This window comes from Apis mellifera, linkage group LG8 (genome assembly GCF_003254395.2).
Source record: "Apis mellifera strain DH4 linkage group LG8, Amel_HAv3.1, whole genome shotgun sequence".
Classification (NCBI taxonomy): Eukaryota; Metazoa; Arthropoda; class Insecta; order Hymenoptera; family Apidae; genus Apis; species Apis mellifera.
Genome location: NC_037645.1, coordinates 5,978,476 through 5,994,335, shown reverse-complemented (window position 1 = coordinate 5,994,335; position 15,860 = coordinate 5,978,476). Strand labels below are relative to the sequence as shown.

At 38.4% G+C, this 15,860-nt stretch overlaps 2 protein-coding genes across 4 annotated transcripts in view; one reads left to right on the top strand and one right to left on the bottom strand.

Annotated features, from left to right (window-relative positions):
• LOC411264 (aryl hydrocarbon receptor protein 1) overlaps window positions 1-7,886 on the top strand; it is a 137,843-nt gene extending 129,957 nt beyond the window's left edge. Inside the window, exons 6-11 of one of the 3 annotated variants that reach the window (XR_003305176.1) lie at window positions 405-699; window positions 782-923; window positions 991-1,458; window positions 1,681-2,697; window positions 3,255-3,541; window positions 3,803-7,886. Coding sequence is in view for 2 of the 3 variants with exons in the window: in XM_026442322.1 (XP_026298107.1) it covers window positions 405-699; window positions 782-923; window positions 991-1,458; window positions 1,681-2,611; window positions 3,255-3,500 (2,082 nt within the window). In the remaining variant the exon portion in view is untranslated. Of the gene's footprint in view, window positions 1-404; window positions 700-781; window positions 924-990; window positions 1,459-1,680; window positions 2,737-3,254; window positions 3,542-3,802 lie in introns of those variants that run through there. The other 2 variants (XM_026442322.1, XM_026442323.1) reach the window with 2 other exon arrangements.
• Window positions 7,887-8,530: 644 nt separating this feature from the next.
• Window positions 8,531-15,042, bottom strand: LOC726190 (arginine/serine-rich protein PNISR). The gene is made up of 11 exons (XM_001121946.5): window positions 14,496-15,042; window positions 14,211-14,399; window positions 13,638-13,894; window positions 13,106-13,277; window positions 12,615-12,796; window positions 12,269-12,502; window positions 12,090-12,192; window positions 10,905-10,976; window positions 10,478-10,572; window positions 10,206-10,362; window positions 8,531-10,131 (listed from the first exon to the last, which is right to left on the bottom strand). Exons 1-11 carry the CDS (start codon window positions 14,581-14,583, stop codon window positions 9,350-9,352), a joined length of 2,331 nt encoding a protein of 776 aa, XP_001121946.2. The 5' UTR covers window positions 14,584-15,042; the 3' UTR covers window positions 8,531-9,349.
• Between the last annotated feature and the right edge of the window lie 818 nt (window positions 15,043-15,860).

Here is a 15,860-nt window from a genome sequence, read left to right as displayed (position 1 = left end):
GTTGCGCATTTTCTCTCAAAAAGTTTACGACACTATTTCGCGTCGTATAGTGTATGGTTTTCTTTCTTGATATTTCTTTGTCGCGATTAAAGGAGGAATTGTCGTTCGATCTTCTTCTTCCTCGTTAAGGAGGGAATAAAATTGATAAGAATAATTTCGTGCGACAAAAGTCAGGAAGGGATTTCATTCGTAAAACTTTTACAGTCTCATTTTCATAAATGAGATGACTTTTTCCTTCTCGGGATTCCTTCAGAATATCTTGCCAATTATTGAGATTAAATAACATTTAACTTGGCTCGAGTTATACTTAATTCGAGAAATAAAACTGTAAGAATCTAGCTCCTCCTTTGATTCCTTTTATCAATCTAGCAATATTCTATTTTTTTTCTTTGTTTCACTTTCAGCGTTTGGACATCAGGGGACGAGTGAAGATACTGCACGGTCAGAACAGGAAAACGGAGGAGCCACCGTTGGCGCTGTTCGCCCTGTGCACACCGTTCGGCCCGCCCTCGTTGCTCGAAGTCCCGCAGAAGGACGTGATGTTCAAGAGCAAGCACAAACTGGATCTGGCGCTCGTGTCCATGGACCAACGGGGGAAAATGTTGTTGGGCTATTCGGACGCCGAACTAGCAAACCTTGGCGGCTACGATCTAGTCCATTACGACGATTTGGCATACGTGGCGAGTGCCCACCAAGAACGTAAGCAAGCATTTCTCCACTCCACCAAAACCAAAAAAAAGAAAAAAAAAAACCATATCCATATTCCAATTCGTTTGATCAGTGTTGAAGACGGGGGCCTCGGGGATGATAGCGTACAGATTCCAGAAGAAAGATGGCGGATGGCAGTGGCTGCAGACCAGCTCCAGATTGGTCTACAAGAACTCTAAACCCGACTTCGTAATCAGCACTCATCGTCCCCTCATGTGAGTGTTTCTTTTTTCCATTAATCGAGGAAAAATTCTTTATTCATCTTCATTTTTCTCGATCCAGGGAGGAGGAGGGCAGAGATCTGCTGGGCAAACGAACGATGGACTTCAAGGTTAGCTACCTGGACGCCGGTCTCACCAACAGTTACTTCTCGGACAGCGACAGCCTGACCGGTTCGGTGATGACTCCGACCCTCCCCAGCCAGCCCACGTCCCAGAGAGTGAACAGGCGGTACAAAACCCAATTGAGAGACTTCCTGTCCACCTGTCGGAACAAACGTACCAAACTGTCCGCTCAATCGTCCGTCTCCCCGCCCGCCACACCCACCGTCGCATCCGTGGACTACCTCGCGGCCGATACAAGCGCCGCCGCCGCGGTCGCAGCGGCATACAGCAACCTGAACACCATGTACCCGACCGCTTACGCGCCCACGGCAGTAGCAGCGACCACGGATCCCTCCTTGACCACGTACATCGGCCACACGGGCAACTACCACCAGACTTTGTACCCTGCAACCGCGTTGGACAACAGGTGAGCCTCCATCATTCCATTAAGTAATTACTAATTAGGTAACCTCAAGTATCACTCTCAACCAGTCATTAAATTATCAATACGATGCAATTAATAATTCTTCCACTCTTTCGAAGAGTCGAAAGTATTTAGTATAAAACTAGTAGCTTCGTGTGAACGAACAAATTCCCTTGAATCGCGATTAAATGCCCCGGAATAGCGTTTGCGACAATTTGCCCGCAGATACCTGACCGCAGCCACGGAGAACCTGTTCCAATACAGGCCCCTGGGCACCTACTACCCCGAGTACCACACGAGCACGGCGTACAACGGTTTCATCGACGTCCCCCTGCCTACGTACGAGACCCACCAACTGGCCAGCAAAGCCGAGGAGAAGCTCTACTGCCAGCAATTGGGCGAGTCGCCCAAGTACAGCTACGTGGAGACGAGACACGCTAGCAGCGTGAGCGGCTCCCCGTACGCGTCTAGCCCCGTGGCAGCGACCGCCTCGACCGCCATGCAACAGCAACAACAGCAACAACAACAGCAACAGCACACCACCGACATCGGTATAGTTCGAGCCGGTAGCAGACACTCCCTGGAGGGTGGGCCAGGCTCGTCCAGCAATTCCGCCGGGAGTTCGCCGGTGACCGGCGCCACGAACGGCGTGCTCACGCCGAAAATAGAGGACGTGAAGCCGGAAGTGTACGGGGGCGAAGCGCCCCGGCAAACGGTGCTCATGTGGGGGGCGCCGCCCGCCCGCACGCCGCCCAGGAACAACGGCAGCTACAGCCCACCCACCCCGCACTCCACCCACTCGTCCACCCACTCGACCAACGCCACGGGGGGCGGGGGGGATCCGCTCAAGTCGTTGGCGGAAATGAATTCGATGAACGGGGAGTGCAAATGGCGGCAGGCGTCGCCCGGCGAGCAACAGGGCGCGGCGCCGCCCGGCTCGCCCAGGGCCAAGGCGCAGCCGCAACACCAACAGCAGCAACAGCAACAGCAACATCATCAGCAGCAACAGCAACAGCAGCACCAACAGTATCCGGTGACCACGTCTCAGTATCAAGCGGCGGCGGCTGCAGCGGCCGCGGCCGCGGCAGCGGCGGCCAGCACTATCGGATACGCGCACTCGCATCCAGGCCACGGGCACGGGGACACGGGCTCCGAGGTATGGCAAGGAGTGCAACACCACCACCACTACCAGTACTATCCTTACCACCATCACCACCCCGCACCACCAAGGCACGCGCCCCAGTGAGTGTCACAGATGCTGCTGCCTCACGCATTTTTAAAGTAATTAATTACGCGGAGCCGAGGACGTTCTCTCGAGGACCCTTGGACTCGAGTAGAATTTTTTTCTTTGTTTTTTATATAGAGAGAGAATTATTTGGGATATTTTTCTTTTTTTTTCAAAAGAGACGCGTAGTACGGGGTTAGAGAATAATTAAAAATTAGCGAAAAAGTAAGTTGGGCATGCGCGTAACGAATGCATGAAACAATTCTCTCGAATCGTATAGATATATCGATTCAATCATGTACTCTGCATGTCCACGTTTTTCTTATTTTTCGAAGTTTCTTTTTTTTTCTCTCTTAGTACGATATATTTGATTTAGCTCACTGCACTTACAAGTACAAGAGAATTTTTTATCTGATGTAAGTCGAGAGAGAATTTTCTACGAATTATTGTAGTGACGATTCGAGTAATAATACGAGTAATATATGGAATATGTAAGGAGTGAGATGGATGAAGGAGCGAGGGGGTTGGAAAGGGGTCGTGGAAATAACGGGGAAACGCGCGGTTTCGGTTGCAGCACGCCCCCGTCAGCTGTGGGAACAACGGGGACAGGGGTCGGCATGGGCATCGGGCAGGACAGCAGCACCAGCAACAGCAACGTCTTGTACCACCCTCCGCACCACCACCACCACCCTCAGCACCAACACGCGGTGGGATCATCAGCGGCGGGAATGGGGCCAACTGTCCCTCAGATTCCAAACCGGACACCGGGAGTCCTTTGCTGTCCATCTCTGAGGTGACTAACACCCTGCTCAACCAATAGCCTCCTCGTCACCTCGGCATCGCTCCGTTTCAGTGATCAAGGTAATCTTTTCCAACGGTGCGAAAAGAAAAGAAAAAACGATCACCAAATTGACAAACGAATTTAATATATTCACAATGATGATTACATAATCAATGATGATATATTATTCGTCCAACTATGGAGGGAAAAAATCACTTATTCGAGAGATAGAATAAAGGAAACTCTCTTATTTTCTTCGCAAAAAAATTTCCTCCATCGTTGGACGATAGTATAATACAATATATAACACGATATCATCATATTCTCGATTTTGTTCGCAGGTAGTATCTCTCAGGAGGAGATGGTTTCACCGAGGCGAATCGCAAAACGCGTGACTGTACCATACAGATAATACCGGTTAAAAGTCGAAGAGCGTTTCCCCGCTAACTCGTTACAGTTTGTCACCACGCGTTGTTAAGTTTTCACGAGGTTGTCCTCGGATCGAATGATCGTCGTGAAGTATTTCGAGTATTTCGAAATCCCATCGCTACGAGTCGAATCGTAGCGAAATCGCGTGACGATTACAGGGATGTGTATCTCCCTGCGCGCAGATGCGCATTCGAAACGAGATCGGTGGAGGATCGACGACCGATTTTCGAAACCGTTCGCGTGGCAAGTTTGATGGAGAATGATTGACAGAGAATTTCTGCGAACCGAACGATCGTATGTAATTTAAAAGGTACGCTCGAATGAACGATAAACGCGGAGCGTGGCTAGAGATTCGTTTTCCTCCGACCGATTTTTCGCAAAATCGTAACTTTTCCTGCGTGTAATTATCAGCATAAACAAAAAAGGTGGTCCCCTCCTTTCCTTCCACCGTGAAATATATATTCTCAGAGAATGCAGTTCCTTGCTCCGGGTGAACGGAGATAGCCACGCTTCTTAACCTTCGTACAGATTCGCATAGATTGTATTATTTCGTCGAGGAGCACAAAAGATATAAATAGAAAATCCGCCTCGATCGAGAGAAAAAAAAAAAAAAAAGGAGAAACGCAACATTTAAACGCGGAATTTAGTTTTTTTTTTTTTAATTAGGCCTAATATCGTGACATACTTTATTTCATTTCCTTGTTTCGATGTCCTTTTTCGCGATGTTTTTTGCGAACGTTCACGGTGATATATGTTCCGAAAAAAAGAAAAGAAAAGAAAAAAGTAGGGAGGACTCGCGAGGGGGTGGTTAATTCGCGGTGTGATCATTTCTTCTTTTTTTTCAATGGAGTACACACGATTTCTGTGATATGTGTTAGGTGTATTTTTAAAAGTGCGGTAATTTCTGAAAAGGATGTTTTAAGATTTAGAAGAGAAAAAAAAATGGTACCCCGCGCAAAAATCGACTTTGCCGCGCTTGTACTTGTGCAGGAATCGAGTTATACCTTCGCGATGTAATATTTTATTCGAACTCGATGGACCAAAGTGAAAAATGAAAAATGAAATGAAATTCAATATCGCATTTGGCGTTATCGAGCATTCCTTTCTATTTATACGCAAAAATGGATAATGAATCGTGCAATTCGATCCCTGCATCGCATCGTTTGCATCGTTTTCCTTTGTCCGAAGAAAAGTTGTCGAGAGACAGTTGCGTATTCCGTTAAACGAAAGAAAAGAAAAAAAAGAGGAGGAGGAAACAATAGGGAAGGAATGGGGGCGGGGAGGGACTTTTGATCCGGCCGAGCCTCGAGTCTTGCCAATAGTTCTTTTTGTTGATAAGTTTGTAATTTTTGTACTTAATTAATTTATACGGCTATTTATGTACACGCGCGGGTATATCGACGAGGGTCTGGCGAAGCCTGGGCCGAGCCTTCCATAATTTTAGACGCGTTACTCTTATTTCGCGATAACGTAACGTAACGTGCTCGAGGAAACGAGAAGACTGCGCGAACGTCAGAGGAGGGGGCGGGAAGGGGAGGAAGTGTGTCCGCTTGGAATATATTCTCCGGAGACAAAGAGAAAGAGAGAAAGGAAGAGGAACGAAGAAAAAAGAAGAAAAAGGGAAGAAAGGAAAAATCGTGATTTTATTTTTGCGCATACATATCAGAACGAAAGAGGGAGAAGGAGGGTGGCGTCGTCCTCCTTATCCTCCCTATCCTCTTGCAATTTTGATTTATATATATATATATATATATATATACACACACACATACAAACACACAGACACACACTCATACACACATACACACAAAGAGATATATATGTATACATAAAAGATTATATGTATATTGTATTATTTTGCAGGTTAGGAACGTTTCAACACGTTTTCAAACGATTTATCGATTTCTACGGCTACCGACGAAAAAAAAAAAAAAAATCTCCTCTCTTTTTTTCCTTCCGATCCCACGCATCCTTTTTCCAACTTCTTTCGAATTACAATTATATCTGCAACCTTCTTCTACCTACTTCGTGTCGTTGTAGTAGTTGTATACAATAATAATACGAAACTATTTTGCTATTGATTCTTTGTAAAACCATCCAGTCCGTTGATCGGCTTTTCGCGACACAGGACGAAAATTCGCGATTCCTCCAACACTCGTTACCGACCCGTCCGCGATCGTTACGTTAATTATTTCCAAGGCGAGGACGACGAGATCCTCCGATTTCTGTCGTTTAACGAAATTTTGAACGGGTCAAAGAGAAGAAAGCGACAATATCGACAATAAGAGGAGATCGGATTTTGCTGCAAACGTGTGTGTCAATTTTTCAACTTTCCGTTTGAGATGAGTAATCGTGAATATATCCGTTAGAGAGAGAGAAATGATGAGAAACGAGGAGGACCGTGTCGGTAACGAGTCTCGACGAGGATCCACACTGTAAATTCACATCTTCGACCGTAACAGCTTGAAACTACGTTTCTTTGCAATATTCGTATGAAGATCTACTATTGAATAAGTACTTGAGTCTAGTCCATATATAAAGCGAATTAATGATATATCTACTTATGCCTAGGTTGTAATAATATTCTCACGACGCAACCCTTTGCCGACAATCTTGCTTGGTAAACGAATTACCTCTCCACTGTACACATGTATCTATACATTAAAACCGCGTTAACAATCCTGAACGATCATTCGTCGATCCTCGAATCGAGATGAAAGGTGCTTACGCCGTGTCTTTATCCGAATATAGATAATTTGCGAATACTTGGACTGTGTATTATATTTTATCGAGTAGGAGGTGCGATCAGAAATTCTGCCTTCCTTGATATTTTTTTCAATTTCAAAAAAAAAGAAGAAAAATAAACACGAGTCGATTTAAAATTTTTGCGATTCGAGGATCGACGCCTGGCCTTCGACCCCTTCTTATTTGGATAGAGTAGTGAGAATATTCTGACAATTTAAGCGCACATGTATATTTACTGTATATTTAAAGTAAGATATCTTCTAACAAGCATTAGATAAGATTTAGTCGATATATATATATAGACGATTCTCCCCCATAGTTATCCACATAGATCAAAATACGTACCTTATTTTATAGCGACCGGTATCTGCAGACAACATGCAATTCAATCGTCGTTCTATCGGGTTTGATCGTATACAAAATGTGGAAAATTTTTATCGTTCCCTTATTATTATATTTACAGATCGAATGCGAAAGAACGTTCGATCGCGATCAATAAGTATCACCTGTGTGCCTGTTTCGATCGAGAGGACTATCACAGATCAGTATGAGACCAATATTTGTTGATTTCTTACGATGTAAAAAGGAAAAAAACAAAAAAAATTAAGAAAAATACTATAGCACATATCGAGAAGAGAATTGAAATAAATATAAATATATATATATATACGTATAAGATAAATATCGATTCGATCCTCTTTTTTCGAAAATTTCGAAATGAGATGAAAAAGAAGATTAAAAAATTATAGAGTTAAAAAAATATACAGTTACATATCAACTTTTTAAGATCTAAAATTTGCTCAATGAAAAAGAGGCAAAATTTACACTTTGCAGATATCTCGTTACTTGTAAATTTAATTGAGATTTAATTCTTGGGCTTAATGAATGAATTTAAAAGGAAAAGAGAAGAAATAAAAAAATAAAATAGAATAAAATATCTAAGTCGTTAATTTCGATAGATACATATCTCAAAAAGCCTGGTCCTCTGGCAGAAGAAAACACGTTGCATTCTGTTCTGCAGATGTTCTTTTATATATATATATACATATCCGAATGTATCAAAGTGAACACGATAATCATGCCAAACCAAACTTTGAACTCTCCTCGATCACTCCATCCAATTTATCTCCGATATTATTCTATAGAACCTAATTACTTATTAACACTAAAAACTACTAAATACTAAGCTCTACGAAATGAAATTTTAAAACTGTATCAAATGTTTATATGAAATAAATTATAATAATGCAATAAGATAATGGCACATTTATCTTCTCTCACACTATAACGCACATGTGAAGGGAAAAGAATTAAAAGGAAAAAAAAAAAAAAAAAAAGTGAACCAAACACAAAGAAAAAATGAAATTTTACACAGGTGAGAATATTTCCATTTTTTTTTCATGTATATTTCTTTTCTTTCTCTTTCTTTTCTTTTTCTTTTTTATTTTTTTTTCATTTTATTTATTTCAATTAAAAATGACTCGTTACACTTATCATATAGCAATATGTATGTAAGGCCCGTACACTTACAATACATTGAAATCATCGGTTTTAACGTATGTCGAACGTATGCGTATCAATACATGTAACTGAATCAACAGTATATATGCATCGCGATTTTTAAAGTTTTAACAGTTTTATTTATTTATTTATTTATTTATTTATTTATTTATTTTTTTCACTCTTTCACTGATTCGAGATTAACAAATGCCACTCGATACATAAATGAAGAAGACTCGCGATTCTAAAAGGAAACAACGAAAGATTCAAAGGGTCGTGATATCTACGCGTATTTATTCTCGAATGTATCGGTTAAGTTAAAACTCGTTTGCACCTGAATTAATTTCATATATTATAGCGGTGTATGATGCAACCAAGCTTGAGTGTGATTGAGATTAGTAATAACGATTCGATATTTATTTTATCTCGTATAGGAAATAAATCGACGTCCGACATGTTTCTAGACGGAAAGTTCGCGCTAATCTATACGATTTCTCGAAAATGCAGGTTAATGTTTGTTTGTTTGTATAAAATGGATACATTATTACAAAATAATGATATCGGGGATCGTGAATGAAAAAAACTTCGCTGGGCATACATGTGTCTTGAGTACTTTCCATATTAATGAATTGTGTGGGAATTATAGGATTAAATACAAAAAAAAAAAGATAAAAAAAAAAAAAAAAAAAAAAAATTAAAAAAAAAAGGATAAATTACTCTTTATATATATATATATTGAAATAACGCTACAGTTAAAAATCTGACTGATAGAGCGAAATAATTACAAACTGTCCGGATGTATTCTATATATATGTATAGTTAAAGATATAATATATATATATATACTCTTCGAATGAGCTTAATAAAACTGGGAAGAAATGACCTAATCGATATTCGATATCACTATATTAACGCGCGCTTAGCCGAGAAATTTCAAATTGGACAATCACAATTGAAAATCTTTACATTTCCGGTAATATTTTCTTTCTTTCTTTTTTTTTTTCTTTTTTTTTTTTAACATTATTATCTATGGACCGAAGATGCGTGTCTTTATCTTTCTCTTTTTTACTCCTTTTTTTTTCTTCCTTTTTCTTTTCATTTTTTTTTCTTTTTTTTTCTTTTTTTTTTTTTTAATTTCGTACGAATATCTCGAAAAGTTACTTAATTATGATAATATGTATATACAACCTTGGCTAGAAGTTTCAGGGTCAGGTTCAATTCCTGTACCGATGCGACGACGATTTCTTACCGTCCCGATGATTCGACTGCCTTGATCTCGATCGTGATTTTCTATGATCCCTAGATCTAGATCGTGTCCGTCTCTTACTCCTGGAAACGTAAGATTGGGAACGTTTACGGTCCTTGGAGCGTGTTCGAGATCTGTCTCTAGCCCTGGATCTGGATCGTGATCGTCGTTTGTCCCTTGCACGGGATTTACTCCGTCTAGTAGAGTAGGAGCGACTTCTTCTTCTACCTCTCGAGTGGGAACGCGATTTCCTTTTTCCCCTGGAACGCGATCGCGACCATTTCCTGGTGGCCGAGCTGGATCTAGATCTACGACAGCTCCTCGAGCGAGATCTACGCCGTTTACGATTTCTCGATCTCGATCTATGCTTCTTACTGGACCTATAATTGCTCGAAGACCTTGAACGATACTCTTTACGAGACTTTAGCGATCTAGATCTGGATTTGCGTTTGTGCCCACGCTCGGAAGAACGGGACCGAGACTTTCTCCCTCTGGATTTACTTCTACTCTTTGATTTCCTCTTTCGATATTCACGATCGCGATCTTTGGTCGATCGTTTCTTCTTCACCGAGTTATGACTCGAGGAAGAGGTCGTAGTCTCGGAACTGCTAGATTCGGAATCGGCCGATCCCGATGGAGTATTGGTCTTTGCCATATCAGGCGGCGCTATTTGTTGCTGTGGACTTTGTCCGCCGCTCGACAAAGTTTCAGACGCTTCTCTTTGATTATTTACCGTTTCTTTTTCATCAACTAAAGTAGTGATGTTACGGAGTTACGCTTAATCATGTAATAACGACTTAGTTTTATTATATTTCGAAACATACCTGACTCTTTGCAGCTTGTATTACCAGTATGATTTTCCTGTTGTTTATTATACTGCTCGTCGTAACGTTGCTCTTCCCTCTCATCCTCCTCGGCCAAACGCGCCTCGATTTCCTCCTCCGTCTTTTTGAACGCTTGTTGCCGCCGTTTCACCATTTCCTGTAACGACGATATTATAAAATAGTATAACAACAGTTATTCTATCCCCTTACTACCTTTCTGTTCTTAAATCCTAATCTTTTATATTTTATCTTACAAGAATGGAGAGACATACTATGAGTTCTTCATCGCTGTCGTTGTTCTGTGTCTGTACGTGTTCGTTTTGCTCCTCCTCAGACTCGCTGTTGCTGTCGCCATAGATGCCCAGACCTATACGACACAAAAAATATATCATTCTTGTCCTGCATCTCTATAATACGTTTTCGTTCACAATAAAGACATACGCTCGACCACTAAATATGCTGCCGCTACAATTGAAAAATGTCCTGAAAGACATCTTCGTTTTCACGAGAGAACTTATAAGCGAGCATGGCTACAAAGAGTGGTACAATGCACGAACGCATTTTTTTTTTATTTTTATTTACTTATTTACTTATTTATTTATTTATTTATTTATTTATTTTTTATAGAAATAACTGCGTATACACGACCGGTTCCTAGGATGACCGTGCGTTGAAGATTACAATAATTTAGAAACTTACCAAGTTTGCGAGTGATCTGAGCAAGAGGGGCCATGTTGTTGAGGGATGCGACGGGGATCTCTCCTGCAGGGACTTACAATACACACGCATTTAGTACCAATGGCTAAGTGCTATCATCAGGATACCCCCCAAAATTAAATGGTACTGATCACCGATATCACAAGGAGAGAGAGAGAGAGAGTCGATCCTGCCATCAATCCTCATATACCTTAAGAAATCTTTAATAGCAATCCTTTTAGATAATTGTACGAAACTGAAATTTCTTTTGTAAAGAAATGACGTTAGTAGAGGAATATAATATATATATATGTATGTATATTTATATATCAACGATCAGTTTACGTGCAGAGCCGTAAGGTAAGAGTATGAATGAGATTATCAATGAAAACAGATAATGGGTAGGACCGTTTTTGTTAAAAATGTTAAAATATTATCTGATAACTACGATATATATATATATAAAGCAAGTACATAAACATATATATTGAAGAGAAAAAATAAAATTAATTTTATGTGATTTTTCTCATATCCACAATATGTAGTCGCGTTTTCGTAATAATTATTTCGTGATCCAATTAATCAATATAATTAATAATAAACCGATCGAGAAGTGGATATAAAAAATTTGCTAAGATAAATATTTGCCCTTTACGCGTTCTTTTTTTTTTCTTAAATATAAAATTATCGAATCTTATCATATTTTTTTCGCCACTTTTTCTTCCTTTTTTTCACGAACGGATTTATCCTGTGAATTAATATAACTCTTAAATTTTTGATAAATAATAAAAAAAAAATACTATTCGATAAAAAACAATTATTGAACTAATTATTATGTAAAAATTGAAAGTTTATAAAAAGTTAATAAAACTGGGTGATATGGTTTCTTTTCTTTTCTTTTTTTTTTTTTTTTATATAATACTACTTAGAGAGAGAAAAAAATAATATCACTTATGGTACGTGTATACAAAATCCTGGAAAAATAAAGTAGGATATCCTGAAATCATCGAATAATTAACTCTATGAATTGAACAATCTTTGTTTAATGTTTAAAAGCTTATATTACACAAATGGGCAAATAAAATTCACCGCAACACTGCACAAGACTCGTATGAATCAGATTCTGTGCACTGGTGAGCGAAATATGAAATATCAATTTGTTAGTTGTATCGTGTGTATCTGGGGTACCTTTGGCACGTGCGCGGCTCCAAACCTCTCTGCATATAGCACCGATTTCTTCGTTCGTTACCTCCAGAAGGATTTCGGTCAACGATCTCCGCACCTTTAACATCTATACCGAAGCAAATCTGTAATATGTGTAAAATCTGCGATGAATTAACGATGAATATGATCGGTATAATAATCACCACATCCTGCAGTATCTCTTCTCTCGTCCGTTTCGGCGTAGGTATGGTCGCGTTGGACGTGGTTGGACTTCTGTCCGCGTGCGTATGCGGATCTGGCGAGTCTGCGTCTCGAAATCGTGATTTCCGTGGACGAAGAAGAATGTCTGGTGTACGTTCGAAATTTTTTTCAGTCACCTGCTGATTATGTACCCCATCATCAAGATCTTGTTCAATTTCCTTCTCGGAATCAGAATCCTGCATTCGAAAAAAGTAACGAGAAATGAAATAAATTGAATGTTTTTCCAAGATTATTTAACATAGTTTTATTTGCGAAGCACGCAATTAATGCATGCATTTGGACACCTACAAATTTGCTTTTACAAGGATTCAGTACAGCCCGAGCTTCATCCTCGGCTTGCTTTCGGGCTTCTAACTCTTGTTTCCTTAGTATTTCTTGCCTTTCCCTTTCAACAGCTTTCTGTTTTTCTTTTTCCATTTTTTCTAAACCCTCCCTAATCCATGCTGGCAATTGTCTACGTTTTGCCGCGTCTAAAGTAAAAATATCCTCATCGTATGTACATTTAATCACGGGCTAGTAAGATGTTATATCGTAAATGTGTTATTTGACAAACACGTTGAAGGAAAAATTCAATGTAATACAAGTAATTGATTAAGGTATTGTGATCAGATTAAGATGTCAAATTATAATAATATTATGAGTCATTGCATGTCTTTGTAATTAACAATAATCATAATATGATTACATTACATTATCCATCACGTTATGTATATAAAAAGTATTAGTGCATAGTTCAGTCATAGTTCAGTTATTCTAAAAATTATATCTTTTGTACTTACCTATGGTTGTCGTTGTATCCTCCTCAGGTGTCTTTTCCCTATCTTCTCGACATCTTACAGTATCCATTGGTCTCATATGCGGTGCTCTATTTGCATGTCTGATTCCTTTCATAAAAGGGGGTGGTTGAGGAGGTATAGCGGTAGGTGGTTCTCCAGACCAATAATTAGTCACCTAAATATGAGATCTACTTATTATCTTTAATTTTTAATCCATGCTATTCCGTAATCCATTTATACCGTTTCAAAAATATAAATCCTTTTTTTAATTATATAAATTTCTCTATTATATGATATTTTATGATTTATAATTAAGGAAAAAGTGAGTAGAAATCAAACTGTAAGTTCAATTCAATAATTCAAACTACAATATATCAAAAAATATTTTCTCTTTTCAATTTTACAATACACCTTTTTTTAAAAAAATAATATCATAATTTTATATACACAATTCTGTTTTACTAAGTCTAAATAAAAGGGAAAATATAGGAAGTTTTTTTGGTGCTCTATGTTATATTAGAAATACAATTTTAACCTGACTATAAGGTTGTGTCGGAGGTACTGAATTATAAGAATACAAAGATGGTGTTGCTGGTGGTGGCACACTAAATTCTGATGTTGTAGATATAGTTGGAGCAGGTGGGATAACAGGCACTGTTGGAATTCCCATAGGTTTTCCATCAGAACCTATAGAAACACCTGGGGGAGGTACACCAGTCCATTCCCATGTACCTGCACCAGAACCTGAAGTGTTCCAATGGCCCCACTGATTCCACTGATTCCACGCTTCAGCTGGTATTAAACAAGATATATATCATGAAGGGATATTTCAGATGTAATTTAAATCTCCGTTAAATAAGTCTACAACTTATACTTATAAATAAAATAAAAAATCAATAAAAATATATAAATATTATTTTCTTTTAATTGAACAATATTTGAATAATATTATTTACATAATAAATACATTATTATTATTATTATTATTATTATTATTATTATTATAATGAATCAATTACAAAAATTAGAAAAATTACTTTTAATGTAGTTAAAAAAATTAAAATTTATTTATTATTAATTTTATTGGATTACAATTTTCTCATACTACCTGATCCACTAATTGTTGGTGCAGGTGGTGCTGGCGGTACATCATCTTCTTTTGTATCCATATCCATTGGTGCTTCTCCGCTACCATCGTTGCCAGAGCATATAGGATTAATAGTAGGTGGAGGTGGTGCCGGTGGAACTACAGTTTCTTTCATTTTGATCCATTGTTGAGCTAATGCTGCCCAATCAACTGAATGGTGGTCAAAAGTTTTGTATGACAAATAAATGTTATACAATCATGGTAAGAAATGAGTCGCAATGCTGAAATACATTTTATACCATTTACCTTGGTCATTACTCATATTTTGATAAGCTGAAGGATTTAATGCCCATTGGGTTGGATAATCTTTTCCGTCAAACATATCTCCACTCATTTTTTTCTACTAATTCCAGAGGAAAACAACAACTATGAATCAACGCACTTTAACCTTGTGAGTGTATAACACAAGACATTGGTTAGCAATGTGAACTTAAAAGACTACCGAGTACAATGCATTGACTACATGATGGAAAAATGATTAGATTTCGTTATTTTTTACCACTTTCACTGCACCGATCAATGTTTTAATACACTTCGAGGCGCCCTATTGCAATATATGTATGTTACTATATGTAATATACACGACGATTATAGACACAATTCGCGAAAATTTATCGCGCTCAAAGCAGCGATTTAAGCCATAGATTAATATAACCGAAGATTAAGTTAATGCAAATTTACATTTTCTACGTACTTTTCGTTCACTTAATTTTTTTACGAAACTACCAAACTACTTTACCGGAAAATATCACATCTCCACTAACGGTGGCCGCGAGGTGTCACAACTTACATGCAGCAGCGTTTCCATGAACGAAAGTGAACGTGGCGCCATCATTGGAATTAACTACATGAAAATAGGATCAGTTGAAAGACGAAACAACGTTCATCGCAGTTCCTATTCTTTTACGTCTCTTCAAATCAGGTAATTATAATTTGTAATAATATTTAATTTATTATTTAAATTATTTCATCTTGAAATTTATAATCTACTGTACGTATAACATACAGGATAATTATAGATAGCTTTATTTAAAATAATACTTAATGTATCGATGTCATTCAAATATCGTTCCGCTTCTTGCACTTTGCGCCAAAACTTTCCGCCATTATATTTTCTTATCTTCTGACAATTCAAATGTGACAATTAAAATATGTGGAATTTGAAATATTTGTGTAATATTTACGAATATAATAATTTTCAATGATATTCGAAAGATTCGTTTCAAGTTGAAGATTAGAAATAGAAAAAAATAACGATCGTTAAATTAATATTCGAAGAGTTCAAGAAAGTATGACAGGTGAGTTTTAAATTATTACCAAAGTAGATTTTTATCTCATAGAATCATTGTTTCGAACGAAGAAAATATTTCTCGTTACGTTTGAAGTATTCGTATTAGAAATTTCGTCACATTTTTATTTGAAATTCTTCATAAGTGTATCGCTTAATTCAGAAAATTAAACAAAATTAATGAATTAAAACGGCAAAAATCTAATTTAGGCTTGAATCGTGTTGCTGAGGGTAGCGAAGTGAATTAATGTGTTAGTGGGGATGAATGTACCACCCTGTGTCAGGTATTGTACCGTCTAGCCTCTTCGATACAAACATAGCTT

Excerpts from the sequence above, each read along its gene's own strand:
- LOC726190 (XM_001121946.5), bottom strand. The coding sequence starts at position 14,583 with ATGAGTGGAGATATGTTTGACGGAAAAGATTATCCAACCCAATGGGCA. Across the intron at positions 14,400-14,495 it reads AAATATGAGTAATGACCAAG|TTGATTGGGCAGCATTAGCT; the intron begins GTAAATGGTATA and ends ACCACCATTCAG. Across the intron at positions 13,278-13,637 it reads CGACACAACCTTATAGTCAG|GTGACTAATTATTGGTCTGG; the intron begins GTTAAAATTGTA and ends TCTCATATTTAG.